The sequence below is a fragment of the Oncorhynchus keta genome, chromosome 21 (assembly GCF_023373465.1).
Source record: "Oncorhynchus keta strain PuntledgeMale-10-30-2019 chromosome 21, Oket_V2, whole genome shotgun sequence".
Taxonomy (NCBI): domain Eukaryota; kingdom Metazoa; phylum Chordata; class Actinopteri; order Salmoniformes; family Salmonidae; genus Oncorhynchus; species Oncorhynchus keta.
The window spans coordinates 49,521,648-49,544,952 of record NC_068441.1 but is presented as its reverse complement, the minus strand read 5'-3'; the positions used below and the strand labels follow the sequence as shown (position 1 = coordinate 49,544,952).

At 43.6% G+C, this 23,305-nt stretch overlaps 1 protein-coding gene across 50 annotated transcripts in view; it reads right to left on the bottom strand.

The window, feature by feature from the left end:
• Positions 1–7,341: 7,341 nt before the first annotated feature.
• Positions 7,342–23,305, bottom strand: part of si:dkey-49n23.1 (semaphorin-3D) — a 166,842-nt gene continuing 150,878 nt past the window's right edge. The window contains exons 14-22 of one of the 50 annotated variants that reach the window (XR_008074755.1): positions 22,826–22,867; positions 19,516–19,673; positions 16,652–16,716; positions 14,140–14,273; positions 10,379–11,393; positions 10,218–10,286; positions 10,057–10,102; positions 9,919–9,964; positions 7,342–9,803 (exon numbers count right to left, since the gene is read on the bottom strand). Coding sequence is in view for 1 of the 50 variants with exons in the window: in XM_052474135.1 (XP_052330095.1) it covers positions 10,935–11,393; positions 14,140–14,273; positions 16,652–16,716; positions 19,516–19,673; positions 22,826–22,867 (858 nt within the window). In the remaining 49 variants the exon portion in view is untranslated. Of the gene's footprint in view, positions 11,394–14,139; positions 14,274–16,651; positions 16,717–19,515; positions 19,674–22,825; positions 22,868–23,305 lie in introns of all 50 variants that reach the window. The other 49 variants (XR_008074749.1, XR_008074753.1, XR_008074756.1 and 46 more) reach the window with 49 other exon arrangements.

Sequence of the window (23,305 nt, the reverse complement as noted above, 5' to 3'; positions counted from 1 at the left end):
TCAATGTTGAGTTCTCCTTCCCTTGTCAATGTTGAGTTCTACTTCCCTGCTCTTCCCTTCTCTGCTTTCATTATCACAACCATTCAAACACATCCTGTGAGAAGAATTACAGTATTATACCGTTTAGGGACGAATTACAGTATTATACCGTTTAGGGACAAAGGTCAATGGATGTGAAAGTTTGAAATACGCAGCACATTGTGATGAAATCAACCTGGCATTCCATTCAAGGCCAGTAAGTTTCTCCTAGTAGACTGAAAGGGATACGAGGAGAAGCAGTCTTCACGGTATAAATCACAGAATTTATCAGAACATTACATTGTATCCCTGTGGCCTTCGTTGTATTAAATCATACTGAATGGTTTGAATGCTGGCCAATAGTTTAGACTTGTGTGAGAGATGGGAGAGCGCCGTCTCGTCCTAGAGAGACACCACAGTGCTCAGCGATTGGGTTGTAGCTGGAGCACTTCTCACTCTAATAAAACATGTTACAAAAAGGCTCATACGACATTATAAAGGCTCATAAGACATTATAAAGGCTCATACGACATTATAAAGGCTCATACGACATTATAAAGGCTCATAAGACATTATAAAGGCTCATAAGACATTATAAAGGCTCATACGACATTATAAAGGCTCATAAGACATTATAAAGGCTCATAAGACATTATAAAGGCTCATACGACATTATAAAGGCTCATACGACATTATAAAGGCTCATAAGACATTATAAAGGCTCATAAGACATTATAAAGGCTCATACGACATTATAAAGGCTCATAAGACATTATAAAGGCTCATACGACATTATAAAGGCTCATAAGACATTATAAAGGCTCATAAGACATTATAAAGGCTCATACGACATTATAAAGGCTCATAAGACATTATAAAGGCTCATACAACATTATAAAGGCTCATGCGACATTATAAAGGCGCATAAGACATTATAAAGGCTCATAAGACATTATAAAGGCTCATAAGACATTATAAAGGCGCATAAGACATTATAAAGGCTCATACGACATTATAAAGGCTCATACGACATTATAAAGGCTCATACGACATTATAAAGGCTCATACGACATTATAAAGGCTCATACGACATTATAAAGGCTCATACGACATTATAAAGGCTCATACGACATTATAAAGGCTCATACGACATTATAAAGGCTCATAAGACATTATAAAGGCTCATAAGACATTATAAAGGCTCATACGACATTATAAAGGCTCATAAGACATTATAAAGGCTCATAAGACATTATAAAGGCTCATAAGACATTATAAAGGCTCATACGACATTATAAAGGCTCATACGACATTATAAAGGCTCATAAGACATTATAAAGGCTCATACGACATTATAAAGGCTCATACGACATTATAAAGGCTCATACGACATTATAAAGGCTCATAAGACATTATAAAGGCTCATACGACATTATAAAGGCTCATAAGACATTATAAAGGCTCATAAGACATTATAAAGGCTCATACGACATTATAAAGGCTCATACATGCTTATAACATGTTAAAAAGACAATTTGACAGAATTTGATCTCAATTAAACACAGACACTTCAAAACAAAAGGATACAAATGTAATTATTTTTACATAAAATGTATAAAGATCATCTGTACATCATTAGTGGTCCTTTCCAAAAGAATGACACAACTACAGGGTCAGATGTTGTTTTTTTGTCCAACCAATGTTAAATTAAACTATAGGATTTGGTTAGGGAATCGGATCCTAGTTCTGTGCACGGGAAAGCCCACTCAGATCACAACCTGACCAAACAAAACATAGAAACATACAAAGCAAACTATGGTCAGGGTGTGACACAAACACGTCTCGTAAAAAGTAAATATGTTTTTGTTTGGTTATCTTTTGGAAAGTGTAGAAATAAAAAATATTCCAGCTAGGTAGGCGAACATTAGTTAGATTGCTATTGCTATCTATCATACAGTAGGCGTATATTCATAAATATATATTCATAATATAAGTAGACATGCACTCATAATTGACAGTAGCGCATATAAAACACCGGTGGCTGAAAACACAATCATGGCGGGATGAACGAGTCACGAATTTCTGGGCAAGGATGGTCCAGTTAAAAATCATTCCTTCCTCCTTCGCCCTGCAAGTGTCAACTCGTCAGACATCATGGCACGTCGTCAGACGTGTCCACTTCATTTGAGGGCTGAAGGGAGAGGGTGTGTCTTTTAAGTGTTTGGACTGCAGCCACAGACTGACCAGGTGAATTCAGGTGAAAGCTATGATCCCTTATTGATGTTAAATCCACTTCAATCGGTGTAGATGAAGGGGAGGAGACCTGGTTAAAGGGGAGGAGACCTGGTTAAAGGGGAGGAGACCTGGTTAAAGGGGAGGAGACCTGGTTAAAGGGGAGGATACCTGGTTAAAGGGGAGGAGACCTGGTTAAAGGGGAGGAGACCTGGTTAAAGGGGAGGAGACCTGGTTAAAGGGGAGGAGACCTGGTTAAAGGGGAGGAGACCTGGTTAAAGAAGGATTTTTAAGCCTTGAGACATGGATTGTGTTTGTGTGTCATTCAGAGGATGAATGGGCAAGACAACATATTTAAGTGCCTTTGAACAGGGTATGGGGGTAGGTGTCAGGCGCACCAGTTTGAGTGATTCAAGAACTGCAACACTGCTGGGTTTTTCACACTCAACAGTTTTCTGTGTTTCTCAACAGGGGCCAGCGTCACTGTGAAATGCTTCCGACACCTTGTCCAGTCTATGTGAACTGAGGCAGTTCTGAGGACTAAAGGGGGTGCAACTCAATATTAGGGAGGTGTTTCTAAAGTTGTCCATTCAGTGTATGTGCTAAATCATATGGCTATGATTTACAAGTACCAATATGTAGCCACGTTGTGTTAAAGTGACCCCTAGAGGTACTTAGTGGCCATTGCATCTCGCTACACCAGGATGTGTGTTCACCATTATAACACTAAATATATAGAATACCCTTTTCACACTATTGTGCCAATGCAAAAAGGTACTGTGTTGGCTTGGATAGTTTATTTTTGCATTGTCCTGTACAGCACTGTTCCACCGTTGTGTAACCAGACCAGTACAGCTGGGCTCTGTGTTACTATGGTGGATGTGTAACCGGACCAGTACAGCTGGGCTCTGTGTTACTATGGTGGATGTGTAACCGGGCCAGTACAGCTGGGCTCTGTTATAATATGGTTGATATGTAACTGGGCCAGTACAGTACAGCTGGGCTCTGTTATAATATGGTTGATGTGTAACCGGGCCAGTACAGTACAGCTGGGCTCTGTTATAATATGGTGGATGTGTAACCGGGCCAGTACAGTACAGCTGGGCTCTGTTATAATATGGTTGATGTGTAACCGGGCCAGTACAGTACAGCTGGGCTCTGTTATAATATGGTGGATGTGTAACCGGGCCAGCCCAGTACAGCTGGGCTCTGTTATAATATGGTGGATGTGTAACCGGGCCAGTACAGTACAGCTGGGCTCTGTTATAATATGGTGGATGTGTAACCAGACCAGTACAGCTGGGCTCTGTGTTACTATGGTGGATGTGTAACCGGGCCAGTACAGCTGGGCTCTGTGTTACTATGGTGGATGTGTAACCAGACCAGTACAGCTGGGCTCTGTGTTACTATGGTGGATGTGTAACCGGGCCAGTACAGCTGGGCTCTGTGTTACTATGGTGGATGTGTAACCGGGCCAGTACAGCTGGGCTCTGTGTTACTATGGTGGATGTGTAACCAGACCAGTACAGCTGGGCTCTGTGTTACTATGGTGGATGTGTAACCGGGCCAGTACAGCTGGGCTCTGTGTTACTATGGTGGATGTGTAACCGGGCCAGTACAGCTGGGCTCTGTTATAATATGGTGGATGTGTAACCGGGCCAGTACAGCTGGGCTCTGTTATAATATGGTGGATGTGTAACCGGGCCAGCCCAGTACAGCTGGGCTCTGTTATAATATGGTGGATGTGTAACCGGGCCAGTACAGTACAGCTGGGCTCTGTGTTACTATGGTGGATGTGTAACCGGGCCAGTACAGCTGGGCTCTGTGTTACTATGGTGGATGTGTAACCAGACCAGTACAGCTGGGCTCTGTTATAATATGGTGGATGTGTAACCAGACCAGTACAGCTGGGCTCTGTTATAATATGGTGGATGTGTAACCGGGCCAGTACAGCTGGGCTCTGTGTTACTAAGGAAGATGTGTAACCGGGCCAGTACAGCTGGGCTCTGTTATAATATGGTGGATGTGTAACCGGGCCAGTACAGCTGGGCTCTGTGTTACTATGGTGGATGTGTAACCGGGCCAGTACAGTACAGCTGGGCTCTGTTATAATATGGTGGATGTGTAACCGGGCCAGTACAGCTGGGCTCTGTTATAATATGGTTGATGTGTAACCGGGCCAGTACAGTACAGCTGGGCTCTGTGTTACTATGGTTGATGTGTAACCGGGCCAGTACAGTACAGCTGGGCTCTGTTATAATATGGTGGATGTGTAACCGGGCCAGTACAGTACAGCTGGGCTCTGTTATAATATGGTTGATGTGTAACCGGGCCAGTACAGTACAGCTGGGCTCTGTTATAATATGGTGGATGTGTAACTGGGCCAGTACAGTACAGCTGGGCTCTGTTATAATATGGTTGATGTGTAACCGGGCCAGTACAGTACAGCTGGGCTCTGTTATAATATGGTTGATGTGTAACCGGGCCAGTACAGTACAGCTGGGCTCTGTTATAATATGGTTGATGTGTAACCGGGCCAGTACAGTACAGCTGGGCTCTGTTATAATATGGTTGATGTGTAACCGGGCCAGTACAGTACAGCTGGGCTCTGTTATAATATGGTTGATGTGTAACCGGGCCAGTACAGTACAGCTGGGCTCTGTTATAATATGGTTGATGTGTAACCGGGCCAGTACAGTACAGCTGGGCTCTGTTATAATATGGTTGATGTGTAACCGGGCCAGTACAGTACAGCTGGGCTCTGTTATAATATGGTTGATGTGTAACTGGGCCAGTACAGTACAGCTGGGCTCTGTTATAATATGGTTGATGTGTAACCGGGCCAGTACAGTACAGCTGGGCTCTGTTATAATATGGTTGATGTGTAACCGGGCCAGTACAGTACAGCTGGGCTCTGTTATAATATGGTTGATGTGTAACCGGGCCAGTACAGTACAGCTGGGCTCTGTTATAATATGGTGGATGTGTAACCGGGCCAGTACAGTACAGCTGGGCTCTGTGGTGTGTAAAGGGTACAAGAGTGAACACAGCACCGGAGCACAGCATACCCATAACATGATGCAGTCACCATCATTCTTGAAAATATGAAGAGTGATACTCAGTGATGTGTTGGATTTGCCCTGAACATAATGCTGTGTATTCAGGACAAAAATGTCATTACTTTGCCACATTTGTTGCAGTATATCATCAGTGCTTTATTGCAAACAGGAATATTTTTCCTTCATTTCACTCTGTCATTTAGGTTAGAATTGTGGATTAAATACAATGCTGTTGATACATCAGTTATATTACATCCAGTCACCATTGGCCTCATGGTGAAATCCCTGAATGCCTGAAATCCCTGAAATCTCTGAATGGTTTCCTTCCTCTCCGGCAACTGATTTAGGAAGAGCACTTGTATCTTTGTAGTGTAACATTACAAATACACCAATCTCAAAAAGATATTCAATGTTTCAAATCAATGTTCTACCAATAGGTGCCCTTTTTTGTGAACCTTAGGAAAGCTTACCTGGTCTTTGTGGTTGAGTCTGTGCTTGAAATTCACTGATCGATTTAGGGACCTATGTGGGATAAGGAGATAAGCGTTTAGTCATTTAACAATCACGGTAAACAGTATTATTGCACAGGCTGAGTCCATGTAACTTATTATGTGACTTGTTAAGCATATTTGTAACTCCTGAACTTAATGTAGGCTTGCCATAACAAAAAGGTTGACTACTTATTGACTCAAAACATTTCAGCTTTTTATGTTTTATTAATTTGTTACAATTTTGAAAAACACGATTCCACTTTGACAATATGGGGTATTGTGTGTAGGCCAATGACAGCCCCCCAAAATCTCAATTCAATCAAATTTTACGTTCAGGCTGTAACCTGCTAAAATGTGGGAAAAGTCATGGGCTGAAGGCTGTGAATACGGTCTGAAGTCACTGTAGATATAATCCTGTAGTGATACTCTTTACCCTCTGTAATATATACTAATGAAAAATATAAACACAACATGTTGGTCCCATGTTTCATGAGCTGAAATAGAAGATTACAGAAATGTTCCATAATGCACAAAAAAAAACATTTCTCTCAAATGTGTTTACATCCCTGTTATTGAGCATTTCTCCTTTGCCAAGATAATCCATCAACCTGACAGTTGTGGCATATCAAGAAGCTGATTAAACAGCTTGATCATTACACAGGTGCACCTTGTGCTTGGGACAATAAAAGGCCACTCGGAAATGTGCAGTTTTGTCACACAACACAATGCAACAGATGTCTCAAGTTTTGAGGGAGTGTGTAAATGGCACGCTAACTGCAAGAATGTCCACCAGAGCTGTTGCCAGAAAATTATAGATTAAAAAAATAACAAAATCAAGAAAAATATAATTACATTAGTGTAAAACATGTTTTAATTAATTATATAAATTGTTAGTCATCACAATATGCACAAGGTCAGTTAGAGGGATAGTGTAGCTTACATTCAATGATGTATATAAACCCTGGATTGCGGATGCTATGCATTGGTCATTGAGAGGCTTTGAAGCCTTCGGGATGCCATATTGGCCTTCCCCAGTTGGAGCAGTCCTCCATAGGATTTAAAAACATGTTTTATTTCACCTTTATTAAACTAGACAAGTCAGTTAAGAACAAATTCTTATTTTCAATGATGGCCTACGCCGCTTGGAATCGAACCAGGGTCTGTAGTAACACCTCTAGCACTGAGATGTAGTGCCTTACACTGTTGCACCACTCGGGAGCCCAAATGATTGGAACTCTACAGCATTTCAATTTAATGTTTCAAGGATAAGGACATCTTTTTTCATTTTAAGTTTAGCTCACAAAATATAATTTAAAAGTATGTATTAAGGTGTCTGCAATAGAATAAATATGTCAAAATTGAATGTAGACATTAGTAAATGCATTTTTATAGCTTCCAAAATCTTTTTTTTGGAAAGGAGGAGTAGTACCAAGATGGATGTGTGGTGGCTTCATTACAATGGAGGAGGAGAGCCAAGATGGCTGTGCATTGGCTTCATTACAATGGAGGAGGAGAGCCAAGATGGCTGTGCATTGGCTTCATTACAATGGAGGAGGAGTACCAAGATGGATGTGTGGTGGCTTCATTACAATGGAGGAGGAGAGCCAAGATGGCTGTGCATTGGCTTCATTACAATGGAGGAGGAGAGCCAAGATGGCTGTGCATTGGCTTCATTACAATGGAGGAGGAGTAACAAGATGTCTGTACGGTGGCTTCATTACAATGGAGGAGGAGTAACAAGATGTCTGTACGGTGGCTTCATTACAATGGAGGAGGAGTAACAAGATGTCTGTACTGTGGCTTCATTACAATGGAGGAGGAGAGCCAAGATGGCTGTGCATTGGCTTCATTACAATGGAGGAGGAGTAACAAGATGTCTGTACGGTGGCTTCATTACAATGGAGGAGAGCCAAGATGGCTGTGCATTGGCTTCATTACAATGGAGGAGGAGTAACAAGATGTCTGTACGGTGGCTTCATTACAATGGAGGAGAGCCAAGATGGCTGTGCATTGGTTTCATTACAATGGAGGAGGAGTAACAAGATGGATGTGTGGTGGCTTCATTACAATGGAGGAGGAGAGCCAAGATGGCTGTGCATTGGTTTCATTACAATGGAGGAGGAGTAACAAGATGGCTGTACTGTGGCTTCATTACAATGGAGGAGGAGAGCCAAGATGGCTGTACGATGGCTTCATTACAATGGAGGAGGAGAGCCAAGATGGCTGTGCGGTGGCTTCATTACAATGGAGGAGGAGAGCCAAGATGGCTGTGCATTGGCTTCATTACAATGGAGGAGGAGAGCCAAGATGGCTGTGCGGTGGCTTCATTACAATGGAGGAGGAGAGCCAAGATGGCTGTGCGGTGGCTTCATTACAATGGAGGAGGAGAGCCAAGATGGCTGTGCGGTGGCTTCATTACAGAGCCCCCTGTGGCTGCCCGCCTTCCAGGGTTTAGACACATCATTGGTTACGTTCAGATATTTCTTCCGAATAATGCAGCACATATTCATGTTCCCCTAATCAGTTGGTTCTCCTGTGAATGGGTGGCTTTTATACCTTATAGACATACTTGCAGTTATTTAGCTCAACAATGTGTAGACTAACAGTATCTCATGAAGACAACGGCAAATGTGTCCAAATTCAGGAACCAACCTTTCCTTATAAAGATATCAGGCTTACCTCATAAAGCCAAGCATTATGACACGTGCAATTACAATGCATTCTATCCTAATGCATCACCACACCATTATCTACCGTGATGTTGGAAAATAACAAATATTAAAAAAGTGTGCTTCACTGAAAATAGTTCCCAGTATGGATTTATAATATATACTGCTTTGACTCTTATAGGAAGTCTGTGTACAGTACACATACATAGAATAAATAGATTGCATTCTTGCTTAAATAATGACAGCACTGTAAAATAAAACACGTGGTCTACAATAACTTACTTGTGCAGTGTACAACAACCAACACTAGATGGTGCTAACGGTATGATAAACAACAAGTGACACAGTCCATACAAAGGTGAACATGTCCATTCACCGAGCACAAGATGTTGAAAATACATATTGTTTCTATGTTTAGTGAATCTACTGCACTAGGGGTTTGATACCCAGCGGGTCCCATTACTGTTAAAAGACGAGATCTGTGATGATTACCAGGAGTGAAGTCTACCGCCCTACTTATTCATCATGATTTTCAACAACAAATGTGAATATATTTTTTGCTCATAAAGCTGTTTTTCTCATTCCTCTAAGATATGCAGGTATCTTCACTTCATCTAAAACCATAGCAAAGTTATGTGAGTTATTCCACAGATTTTATGTCCAAAGTGTATTAGAGTACAATCTAGAGTACAAAAAAATTGCTATACAGAACCTAAAATGGTTCTTTAGCTATCCATATAGGAAAAACCTTTGTAGAATCCTTTTTGGAACTAGATAGAACCCTTTTGGGTTCCAGGGTAGAACCCTTTTGGGTTCCATGGTTCCATGTTCTACAAAGGGTTCTCCTATGGGGATAGCCAAATAACCATTTTAGGTTTTAGATAAGAGTGTACAGTATGAATGAATTACCTGTACGGTTCTATTTCTGAGTTTGGATTAACAAGTGAAAACCAAACACAAAGTCATGGTAGATACAGTACATAACGCAGGTGAGGGACCCTACAATATACATGTTCAATGTATATGCTGTACATTGCATTACATACTCTACATAAAGCATACTTCAATGCTGTCATGACAATATGGTAAATGCAAATATGTTAACATGTATTGCTGAGGGGGTCTGAAGACACAGAATGGGACACTGAGGAAGATGGAAGGGACCAACCACATCACACTGTCCACAGCTCTGTCTAACACACTGACTGTACAACCACCACTGTGGTGGTAGTTCTGGGACAACTGTGGTGGTAGTTCTTGGAGACCTGTGGTTGTAGTTCTGGGACAACTGTGGTGGTAGTTCTTGGAGACCTGTGGTTGTAGTTCTGGGACTACTGTGGTTGTAGTTCTGGGACAACTGTGGTGGTAGTTCTTGGAGACCTGTGGTTGTAGTTCTTGGACTACTGTGGTTGTAGTTCTGGGACAACTGTGGTTGTAGTTCTTGGAGACCTGTGGTTGTAGTTCTGGGACAACTGTGGTTGTAGTTCTTGGAGACCTGTGGTTGTAGTTCTTGGAGACCTGTGGTTGTAGTTCTGGGACAACTGTGGTTGCAGTTCTGGGACAACTGTGGTTGTAGTTCTTGGAGACCTGTGGTTGTAGTTCTGGGACAACTGTGGTTGTAGTTCTTGGAGACCTGTGGTTGTAGTTCTGGGACAACTGTGGTTGTAGTTCTGGGACAACTGTGGTTGTAGTTATTGGAGACCTGTGGTTGTAGTTCTTGGAGACCTGTGGTTGTAGTTCTTGGAGACCTGTGGTTGTAGTTCTTGGAGACCTGTGGTTGTAGTTCTTGGAGACCTGTGGTTGTAGTTCTTGGAGACCTGTGGTTGTAGTTCTTGGAGACATGTGGTTGTAGTTCTTGGATACATGTGGTTGTAGTTCTTGGAGACCTATGGTTGTAGTTCTTGGAGACCTGTGGTTGTAGTTCTTGGAGACCTGTGGTTGTAGTTCTTGGAGACCTGTGGTTGTAGTTCTTGGAGACCTATGGTTGTAGTTCTGGGACAGTGTTTGTCCTCTCAACATGTGAGACGGAGAACGGTCCGGCCTGCTTTTTATTCAGTAAACAAACCTACCAGTCCAGAGAGCAATAATATACTTTAACGGTTCGGTCCGGGTACAAAAAGAATGATCACGATCCTGTCTACACAGAATACAGAATACAGGAGGAATATACATCCAGAACATCTCTATCAAAATTATACTTCTATGGACAAAAAGGTTAACTGACTGATAATAATATTAAGCATATCTGTTCAAAGCCAAGGGTCTGCTCATGTGCAGCACCACCACTGAGGTCTTGCTGCATACATTCCCTTCATCTCCAGAGCTACATCTACAATAGCCCTCTATCCCCTTTAAAGTGCACTACCTTAGGCTTATGGACCCTGGTCTAAAGCAGTGCACTCTATAGGAACTAGGGTGACATTTCAGACGCAAACCAAAAGTCTCTGTCCATCCCCGTCCGTAGGTCATTGTATGGTGATGTCCTCAGTGGAGTCGTGCCGTCTCACTCTGGCCTTGCGGTTGTCCACCTGGGTCTGTTTCCACTTGAGCTGACGCAGCTTCTGCTGCCTCTTCTTCTCCCGGTGCCACATCTGCTCACAGTACTCGTCCATGCTCATACTAGCTGCGCCCATCATGTGCAGGTCCTTATAATTCCTGAAGAGCTGGGCGTGGCTCTGGGCGTGGCTCCCAGGACCTCCATGACTCCACCTCAGTCCTGCTCCCCCAGCCCCAGGATCAGCTGCCTTGGCCTGAGATGCTGTCATGCTCTGCTGGGGTATGACCTGGAGGTTGTAGCGGGCCAGGACCTGGGAGAAGGAGTGCTCCAGGGTGGTACAGCTGTAGAGGCCAGCGTCCCCTGGCTCCAGCCGCTGCACCAGGAGACCTCGCTTCATGTGGACCATACGATCCTCGCTCTGGAGCATCTGAACGAGGACAGCAGGGCAAGACAAGAAAAAGTTCATTATTAGATGAATATTAGTCAATATTAGCTTCTAGCCAATTGGCGACAGATTTTCATGTGGATATTCTAAACTTTGCAGATAGAAAACGTCTACATTATCCCACCAGTGGTATATTTCCACCAAACAGAGTTCTCGCAGACAAAAGTCAGTGCATTTACGACATAAAGGACATCACAAAAATGGTATTTTTTTCACGTAACAATTTTTTTCATATAAGTTTTCGTGTAACAAATAAACATCTAAAAAGGTTTCCAAGGTTAAATGTGTTTCCATCTCATTTTCCACTCTTACCGATAATTTAGTCACAAATATCTGTTGCGTTAAATAGTAATTGTGTGCTCTAGCCAACAGCTCGCAGATAGAGCACGGGTAGGCTGTGTGGGTAGGCTGTGCGGGTAAGCTCTGCGGGTAGGCTGTGCGGGTAAGCTCTGCGGGTAGGCTGTGCGGGTGGGATCTGCGGGTAGGCCGTGCGGGTAGGCTGTGCAGGTAAGCTCTGCGGGTAAGCTGTGCGGGTAAGCTCTGCGGTTAGGCCCGTGCGGGTAAGCTCTGCGGGTAGGCTGTGCGGGTAGGCTCTGCGGGTAGGCTGTGCGGGTAGGATCTGCGGGTAAGCTCTGCGGGTAAGCTGTGCGGGTAGTCTGTGCAGGTAAGCTCTGCGGGTAAACTGTGCGGGTAAGCTATGCGGGTAGGGCCGTGCGGGTAAGCTCTGCGGGTAGGCTCTGCGGGTAGGCTCTGCGGGTAGGCTGTGCGGGTAGGCTCTGCGGGTAGGCTGTGCGGGTAGACTGTGCGGGTAGGCTGTGCGGGTAGGCTGTGCGGGTAGGCTGTGCGGGTAGGCTCTGCGGGTAGGTTGTGCGGGTAGACTGTGCGGGTAAGCTCTGCGGGTAGGCTGTGCGGGTAAGCTCTGCGGGTAAGCGCTGCGAGTAGGCTGTGCAGGTAGGCTGTGCGGGTAGGCTGTGGGGGTAAGCTCTGCGGGTAAGCTCTGCGGGTAAGCTCTGCGGGTAGGCTGTGCGGGTAAGCTCTGCAGGTAGGCTCTGCGGGTATGCTGTGCGGGTAGGCTCTGCGGGTAGGATCTGCGGGTACGCTGTGCGGGTAAGCTCTGCGGGTAAGCTCTGCGGGTAGACTGTGCGGGTAAGCTGTGTGGGTAGGCTGTGCGGGTAAGCTCTGCGGGTAAGATCTGCGGGTAGGCTGTGCGGGTAAGCTGTGCGGGTAGGCTGTGCGGGTAAGCTGTGCGGGTAAGATCTACGGGTAGGCTGTGCGGGTAGGCTGTGCGGGTAAGATCTACGGGTAGGCTGTGCGGGTAAGATCTAAGGGTAGGCTGTGCGGGTAGGCTGTGCGGGTAAGCTGTGCGGGTAGGCTGTGCGGGTAAGCTGTGCGGGTAAGATCTACGGGTAGGCTGTGCGGGTAGGCTGTGCGGGTAAGCTGTGCGGGTAGGCTGTGCGGGTAGGCTGTGCTGGTAAGATCTACGGGTAGGCTGTGCGGGTAGGCTGTGCAGGTAAGCTGTGCGGGTAGGCTGTGCGGGTAGGCTGTGCTGGTAGTCTAGTCTACATGATGAGATTATTATGGATATGTGTATTTGTCAGACGGCAGTCAAGCATCGATTATCACGTCACCAGAATAAGACCCTTGATATGGATTGGAAAGGAGCATTGAAGGTCACTGTGCATTTTAAAACACCCTGTGAAGTTCATCATAACTTATTTCATCTGTAGCCTAATAAACTGCATGGTTTCCTGACGAGTCGTGTAGAGGGAGGAGCACACAACATGTCATGGCTTGACTCCAAGTTTACTTCTACCACCATTTCTCTCTTTATTTTACCGACAGAAAAATATTCCACCATGTCAAACGAAGAAATGATCTGTTGGCACCTTCCTAACACCTTCCTATCACCTTCCTAACACCTTCCTATCACCTTCCTAATATTGAGTTCCATCCCCCTTTTTGTCCTCAGAACAGCCTCAATTCGTTGAGGGGCATGAACTCTACAAGGTGTCAAAAACATTCCACAGGGATGCTGGCCCATGTTGACTCCGGTGCAGTTCTTGACTCACTCAAACCACAGTTGTGTCAAGTTGGCTGGATGTCCTTTGGGTGGTGGACCATTCTTGGTACACACGGGAAACTGTTGAGTGTGAAAAACCCAGCAGCGTAGCAGTTCTTGACACAAACCAGTGCGCCTGGTAAATACTACCATAACCTGCTCAAATGCACTTCAATATTTTGTCTTACCCATTCACCGTCTGAATGGCACACATACACAATGAATGTCTCAAATGTCTCAAGGCTTAAAAATCCTTCTTTAACCTGTCTCCTCCCCTTCATCTACACTGATTGAAGTGTATTTAACAAGAGACATCAATAAGGGATCATAGCTTTCACCTAGTCAATTTATGTCATGGAAAGAGCAGGTGTTCCTAATGTTTTGTACACTCCGTGTATAAACTTGCACTGAAACTACCTGTTTCCATCACAGCTGTCGTAAAATTAAAAAATAATCATATGTTATGACTTTACTCCCATAAAAACTGTGGATGTAATCGTGGTTAATGATTTGGTTAAAAATGAGTGATCAGTACATGCGTGTTGAATTGTTCTAATGTTCGGTACAGATGATGAGTTGATAAAGATGATCAGTTTGTGTGTTAGGTCCCAGGCCTTAGTTGGCATAAAGTTAACAAAGAGCTAACATGGAGAGATGTCCGTCTCTCACCTCTCTGCTGGTGTGAACCTGTGGTGGCTGTACTGTCCACTTGACTGTAGCTAGCTGGGACCTGGGTACACACTCTAGGAAGGTTGAGTTACTCTCCATTCCGTACACCGTCTTCACCTCCACCGACTCAGAACCTGCAAAAGAACAGGACGATGAGAGTTTTGTAATACAGATGTAGGATCTTAATTTGAGCCAGTTTGCTACAGAAGGAAAAATAATCTTGCAGCAACAGGAAATGTGAATTATTATGTGTATTATAATACATTTATAATTTTGTATGGTTTGATAAAAAATGTAAGGGAAAATCAAGCTTGACATTTCAAAGTAGAAATGACAAACTTCGAGAAGCCTTTTTAAATCTAAAATACACTACAATATTTAGTTCTCCTGTCATAAGGTGATCAAATGAAGATCATCTAGCTGTAGTCACATTCATAATAGTCTCTGTACATGATTTGAGTTCCAAGATGACATTGTAAAGTGGCTCTGGATAAGAGTGTCTGCTAAATGACTGAAATGTAAAATGCTAAAAGAGCCGGATGTGTAGATTTGTCTTGATACTATGGGATGTGTAGATTTGTCTTGACACAACGGGATGTGTAGATTTGTCTTGACACAACGGGATGTGTAGATTTGTCTTGACACAACAAGATGTGTAGATTTGTCTTGACACAACGGGATGTGTAGATTTGTCTTGACACAACGGGATGTGTAGATTTGTCTTGACACAACGGGATGTGTAGATTTGTCTTGACACAACGGGATGTGTAGATTTGTCTTGACACAACGGGATGTGTAGATTTGTCTTGACACAACAAGATGTGTAGATTTGTCTTGACACAACGGGATGTGTAGATTTGTCTTGACACAACGGGATGTGTAGATTTGTCTTGACACAACGGGATGTGTAGATTTGTCCTGACACAACGGGATGTGTAGATTTGTCTTGATACAACGGGATGTGTAGATTTGTCTTGACACAACGGGATGTGTAGATTTGTCTTGACACAACAGGATGTGTAGATTTGTCTTGATATAACAGGATGTGTAGATTTGTCTTGACACAACGGGATGTGTAGATTTGTCTTGACACAACGGGATGTGTAGATTTGTCTTGACACAACGGGATGCGTAAGATATCAAATCATTTCGAATTTGGGAAGGGGAGGGGGCAACTGCAACTGACTCAACGAATATACAGTATCATGAGCTAAGATGAAGCGCTAAGCGCTAACTAAATTATTATTATTTATTTTTTTACATTTAACTAGGCAAGTCAGTTAAAGAAGAAATTCTTATTTTACAATGACGGCCTAGGAGCAGTGGGTTAACTGGTCTAGGAACAGGGGGTTAACTGGTCTAGGAACAGGGGGTTAACTGGTCTAGGAACAGTGGATTAACTGGTCTAGGAACAGTGGGTTAACTGGTCTAGGAACAGTGGGTTAACGGGTCTAGGAGCAGTGGGTTAACTGGTCTAGGAACAGTGGGTTAACTGGTCTAGGAGCAGTGGGTTAACTGGTCTAGGAACAGGGGGTTAACTGGTCTAGGAACAGTGGATTAACTGGTCTAGGAACAGTGGGTTAACTGGTCTAGGAGCAGTGGGTTAACTGGTCTAGGAACAGGGGGTTAACTGGTCTAGGAGCAGTGGGTTAACTGGTCTAGGAGCAGTGGGTTAACTGGTCTAGGAGCAGTGGGTAACCTGCCTTGTTCAGGGGCAAAATGACAGATTTTTATCTTGTCAGCTCTGGGATTCAAGCCAGCAACCTTTCGGTTACTGGCCCAACGCTCTAACCACTAGGCTACCTTCCACCCCTAGTTACATCAGACATGGTCATAGGAGCCTAGTAAACTGAGATGAGTTACATCAGAGATGGTCATAGGAGCCTAGTGAACTGAGATGAGTTACATCAGAGATGGTCATAGGAGCCTAGTGAACTGAGATGAGTTACATCAGAGATGGTCATAGGAGCCTAGTGAACTGAGATGAGTTACATCAGAGATGGTCATAGGAGCCTAGTGAACTGAGATGAGTTACATCAGACATGGTCATAGGAGCCTAGTGAACTGGAGAGCAGTGGGTTAACATCAGAGATGGTCAGATTTTTAGTCAGCTCTAGTGCAACCTTTCGGTTAACTCTAAGATAGGCTACCTTCCACCCCTAGTTATACATCAGACATGGTCATAGGAGCAGACATGGTCATAGGAGTGAACTAGGAGCCTAGTGAACTGAGATGAGTTACATCAGACATGGTCATAGGAGCCTAGTGAACTGAGATGAGTTACATCAGACATGGTCATAGGAGCCTAGTGAACTGAGATGAGTTACATCAGACATGGTCATAGGAGCCTAGTGAACTGAGATGAGTTACATCAGACATGGTCATAGGAGCCTAGTGAACTGAGACCAGTTACATCAGACATGGTCATAGGAGCCTAGTGAACTGAACACGCACGCACGCACGCACGCACGCACGCACGCGCGCGCACACGCACACACACACACACACACACCGTCTTCTGCGTCGTAACACTGGCTCATCGGATCCCCGTGTTTCACGTCCTGGCGCCGAGCTCGCCTGAGGAGATAAGATGGCAGACAGTCTGGGTGTCATAATCATGTCATAACTCGGACAGCTTTAGACTGTGGCAGTAAATTTGTTTGTTAATTTGTTTGGAAACCCCTTAGCTGTTGATTTAGCAACAGCAACTCTTCCCGGGCTTCACAAACAAAAAAATACAACACAACATTATACAACACAACACGATACAACACAATACAACATGACACAATACAACATGATACAATACAACATGATACAATACAACATGATACAATACAACACGATACAACACAACACAACATGATACAATACAACATAATACAACATGATACAATACAACATAACATGATACAACATGATACAACACAACATGATACAATACAACATGATACAACACAACATGATACAATACAACATGATACAATACAATACAACATGATACAATACAACATGATACAATACAACATGATATAACACAATACAACATGATACAATACAACATGATACAATACAACATGATACAACACAACATGATACAATACAACATGACACAATACAACATGATACAATACAATACAACATGATACAACACAGCATGATACAATACAACATGATATAACACAATACAACATGACACAATACAACATGATACAATACAATACAACATGATACAACATGATACAATACAACATGATACAATACAACATGATACAATACAACACAATACAACATGATACAATACAACATGATACAATACAACATGATACATGATACAACACAATACAACATGATACAACACAATACAACATGATACAATACAACATGATACAACACAATACAACATGATACAATACAACATGATACAAACACAATACAACATGATACAATACAACATGATACAACACAATACAACATGATACAATACAACATGATACAACATGATACAACACAATACAACATGATACAATACAACATGATACAATACAACATGATACAACATGATACAATACAACATGATACAATACAACATGATACAACATGATACAATACAACATGATACAATACAACATGATACAACACAACATGATATAACACAATACAACATGATACAATACAACATGATACAACACAACACAATACAACATGATACAATACAACATGATACAATACAACATGATACAATACAACATGACACAATACAACATGATACAACACAACATGATACAACACAATACAACATGATACAATACAACATGATACAATACAACATGATACAATACAACATGATACAATACAACATGATACAACACAATACAACATGATACAATACAACATGATACAACACAATACAACATGATACAATACAATACAACATGATACAATACAACATGATACAACACAATACAACATGATACAATACAACATGACACAATACAACATGATACAATACAACATGATACAATACAACATGATACAATACAACATGATACAATACAACATGACACAATACAACATGATACAATACAACATGATACAACACAATACAACATGATACAATACAACATGATACAATACAACATGACACAATACAACATGATACAATACAACATGATACAATACAACATGATACAATACAACATGATACAACACAACATGATACAATACAACATGATACAATACAACATGATACAATACAACATGATACAAACAACAATACAATACAACATGATACAACACAACACAACATGATACAATACAACATGATACAACACAACATGATACAATACAACATGATACAACACAACATGATACAACACAAATACAACATGATACAATACAACATGATACAATACAACACGAACAACAAGCATGATACAATACAACATGATACAATACAACATGATACAACACAACATGATACAACACAATACAACATGATACAATACAAATGATGATACAATACAACATGATACAATACAACATGATACAACATGATACAACACAACATGATACAATACAACATGATACAACATTATACAATACAACATGATACAATACAACATGATACAACACAATACAACATGATACAATACACCATGATACAACACAACATGATACAATAAAACATGATACAACACAATACAATACAACATGATACATCACAACATGATACAACACAACATGATACAACACAACACAACATGATACAATACAACATGATACAACACAACATGATACAATACAACATGATACAACACAACATGATACAACACAACATGATACAACACAACATGATACAATAAAACATGATACAACATGATACAATACAACATGATACAACACAACATGATACAACACAACATGATACAATACAACATGATACAATACAACATGATACAACATGATACAACACAACATTATACAATACAAGATGATACAACATGATACAACACAACATTATACAATACAAGATGATACAACATGATACAACACAACATGATACAATACAACATGATACAATAGAACATGATACAACACAACATGATACAACACAACATGATACAATACAACATGATACAATACAACACAATACAACATGATACAATACAACGGTACTTTATTATACATATGTTACAACATAAATTTGTCTTTTATTGTCAAACACAGTAATAAGATAATAGCAAGACTCCTAAATGTTATTGTTATGTTAAATTGTATGTTTGATGTTATTGGTTTTCTACTATAATAGTAAAAAGACTGGATGTGGAGATCAATATTGCTGTGTTGGCCTTTTAAACTAAGTGGAGTTGTTACCTCTTGTTGCCTGTGAAGTATCGGTTGCATGTGTTCCCATCCCAGGCACAGTAAGGGTCTCTGGCCAGACAGCAGTCAGCACAGTCTCTACCATACAGCTCACACCGCTGCAGTGGCAACTGGACCACTCCCTCATCACTGCTCACGTACACCTGTTGCTGTAGACACACAAACAGGGGAGAGGATTTAACTCAATTGAATGTACTTTTAATTAATGTAATTGATTCCTATTGAATTATATTGAATTGTCATAGTGCTGCTAAAAGTGCCACAGTAAAGATCCTCCTCTCCACCCTCTCAGGGCTGGGCGTCTCAGGCTCTGCCTCCTCTACACCCTCTCAGGACTGGGCGTCTCAGGCTCTGCCTCCTCTCCACCCTCTCAGGGCTGGGCATCTCAGGCTCTGCCTCCTCTCCACCCTCTCAGGGCTGGGCGTCTCAGGCTCTGCCTCCTCTCCACCCTCTCAGGGCTGGGCATCTCAGGCTCTGCCTCCTCTCCACCCTCTCAGGGCTGGGCGTCTCAGGCTCTGCCTCCTCTACACCCTCTCAGGGCTGGGCGTCTCAGGCTCTGCCTCCTCTCCACCCTCTCAGGGCTGGGCTTCTCAGGCTCTGCCTCCTCTACACCCTCTCAGGGCTGGGCGTCTCAGGCTCTGCCTCCTCTACACCCTCTCAGGGCTGGGCGTCTCAGGCTCTGCCTCCTCTCCACCCTCTCAGGGCTGGGCATCTCAGGCTCTGCCTCCTCTACACCCTCTCAGGGATGGGCGTCTCAGGCTCTGCCTCCTCTACACCCTCTCAGGGCTGGGCGTCTCAGGCTCTGCCTCCTCTCCATCCTGTCAGGGCTGGGCGTCTCAGGCTCTGCCTCCTCTACAACCTCTCAGGGCTGGGCGTCTCAGGCTCTGCCTCCTCTACAACCTCTCAGGGCTGGGCGTCTCAGGCTCTGCCTCCTCACCACCCTCTCAGGGCTGGGCGTCTCAGGCTCTGCCTCCTCACCACCCTCTCAGGGCTGGGCGTCTCAGGCTCTGCCTCCTCTCCATCCTGTCAGGGCTGGGCGTCTCAGGCTCTGCCTCCTCTCCACCCTCTCAGGGCTGGGCGTCTCAGGCTCTGCCTCCTCTCCACCCTCTCAGGGCTGGGCGTCTCAGGCTCTGCCTCCTCTCCATCCTGTCAGGGCTGGGCGTCTCAGGCTCTGCCTCCTCACCACCCTCTCAGGGCTGGGCGTCTCAGGCTCTGCCTCCTCTCCACCCTCTCAGGGCTGGGCGTCTCAGGCTCTGCCTCCTCTCCACCCTCTCAGTGCTGGGCGTCTCAGGCTCTGCCTCCTCTCCACCCTCTCAGGGCTGGGCGTCTCAGGCTCTTCCTCCCAGGGAAGACCTGCCTGCTCAAAGACCACCCCATCAAGGTTGACAACTCCACGGTGTCCCCCTCCCAGAGTGCTAAGAACCTTGGAGTGAACCCTGTAGTTCTCTGCCTTGCCATGACCCAGGACAACACCCTGTAGTTCTCTGCCTTGCCATGACCCAGGACAACACCCTGTAGTTCTCTGCAAACATCAAAGCAGTGATTGGCTCCTGCAGGTTCATGCTCTACAACATCTGTAGAGGACAACCCTTCCTCACACAGGAAGAGACACAGGTCCTAATCCAGGCACTTGTCATCTCCCATCTGAACTACTGCAACTCTGTTGGCTGGGCTCCCTGCTTGTACCGTCAAACCCCTGCAACTTGTCCAGAATGCTGACATGGTGTTCAACCTTCCCAAGTTCTCCCACTCCGCTCCTCCGTACACTCCACTGACTTCCAGTCGAAGTTCACATCCACTACAAGACTATGGTGCTTTGCTATGGAACAGCAAGAGGAACTGCCCCTCCCTACCTTCAGGCTATGCTCAAACACTACACTCCAACCCGAGCACTCCATTCTGCCATCTCTGGTCTCTTGACCCTCCCGCCACTACAGGAGGGCAGCTCCCGCTCAGCCCAGCTAAAGCTCTTCTCTGTCCTGTCACCCCCAATGGTGGAAGCAGCTAGGACAGCAGAGTCCCTGTCCATCTTCACAAAAACATCTGAAACCCTACCTCTTCAAAGAGTATCTACCCCCAAGCCATTAGACTGCTGAGTATTTAATCAAATGACCCAGACTGGTTCATTTGACACCCCGCCCCTTTGTTTTACAGTGCTGCTTCTCTTTTGTTATTATCTATAGTCACTTTACATTTACATTTACATTTAAGTCATTTAGCATGTACAAATCACCTTAACTAACCAGTACCCCCACCCCCCCACCCCCGCTGTATATAGCCTCATTATTGGGGTGGCAGGGTAGCCTAGTGGTTAGAGTGTTGGACTAGTAACCGAAAGTTCAAATCAGTACCCCCCCCTGCTGTATATAGCCTCATTATTGGGGTGGCAGGGTAGCCTAATGGTTAGAGTAACTGAAAGGTTGCAAGTTCAAATCCCCTAACCCACTGTTCCTAGACCAGTTAACCCACTGTTCCTAGACCAGTTAACCCACTGTTCCTAGACCAGTTAACCCACTGTTCCTAGACCAGTTAACCTACTGTTCCTAGACCAGTTAACCCACTGTTCCTAGACCAGTTAACCTACTGCTCCTAGACCAGTTAACCCACTGTTCCTAGACCAGTTAACCCACTGTTCCTAGACCAGTTAACCCACTGTTCCTAGACCAGTTAACCCCCTGTTCCTAGACCAGTTAACCCACTGTTCCTAGACCAGTTAACCCACTGTTCCTAGACCAGTTAACCCACTCTTCCTAGACCAGTTAATCCACTGTTCCTAGACCAGTTAACTGGACTTGCCTTGAATAAATAATTTATATTTTATTGTGTTACCTTTTTATTATTATATTTTTAACTTTAGTTTATTTAGTAAATATATTCTAACTATATTTCTTAAACTGAGTTGTTGGTTAAGGGTTTGTAAAGTAAGCATTTATCGGCGCATGTGACAACAAAATGAAATGTGATTTGATGTATTTAAAACATTTACACATAGAATCTGGATTTGATGTCCCTTCCCAACGTACTCTGAGAGGAGTCTACTGCTGGAGAAACTATGTGTAAACAGTTCCTATACGCAAATCAATCATCTATTTGTTTGTAATCATTACTGGAATGGTATGTTACTGCTACATTTACTATTAACTGAGGATGACCACCCACACACACACGTACACACACACGCACACACACACACACACACACACACACACACACACACACACACACACACACACACACACACACACACACACACACACACACACACACACACACACACACACACACACACACACACACTTACTCTTTTGGTAGACAGCTCCATGTTAAGGATGGGGGCCTGAGTCTGCAGGATCAGAACACAATGGTTTAACACACAGGTCGACATCGCACAAGACAATATTTTGTGTGTGTGTGTGTGTGTGTGTGTGTGTGTGTGTGTGTGTGTGTGTGTGTGTGTGTGTGTGTGTGTGTGTGTGTGTGTGTGTGTGTGTGTGTGTGTGTGTGTGTGTGTGTGTGTGTGTGTGTGTGTGTGTGTGTGTGTGTGTGTGTGTGTGTGTGTGTGTGTGTGTGTGTACGCATGTGTCCATGCGTGTGTGTGCGTGTGTGTGTGTTCTGCTCTAGAGAATCCACATACCAAGGCTCACCATTACCAACATCATCTCAGAGGTTCATTTAAACATGGTGTCATTGGGAGTCAGTGACCCCTGACAGTCCAAGTGAGCTGCATCCTATTCAGATAGCCTTTAGAGGGATGGGGACGATAACCTTGCTATCATATGTC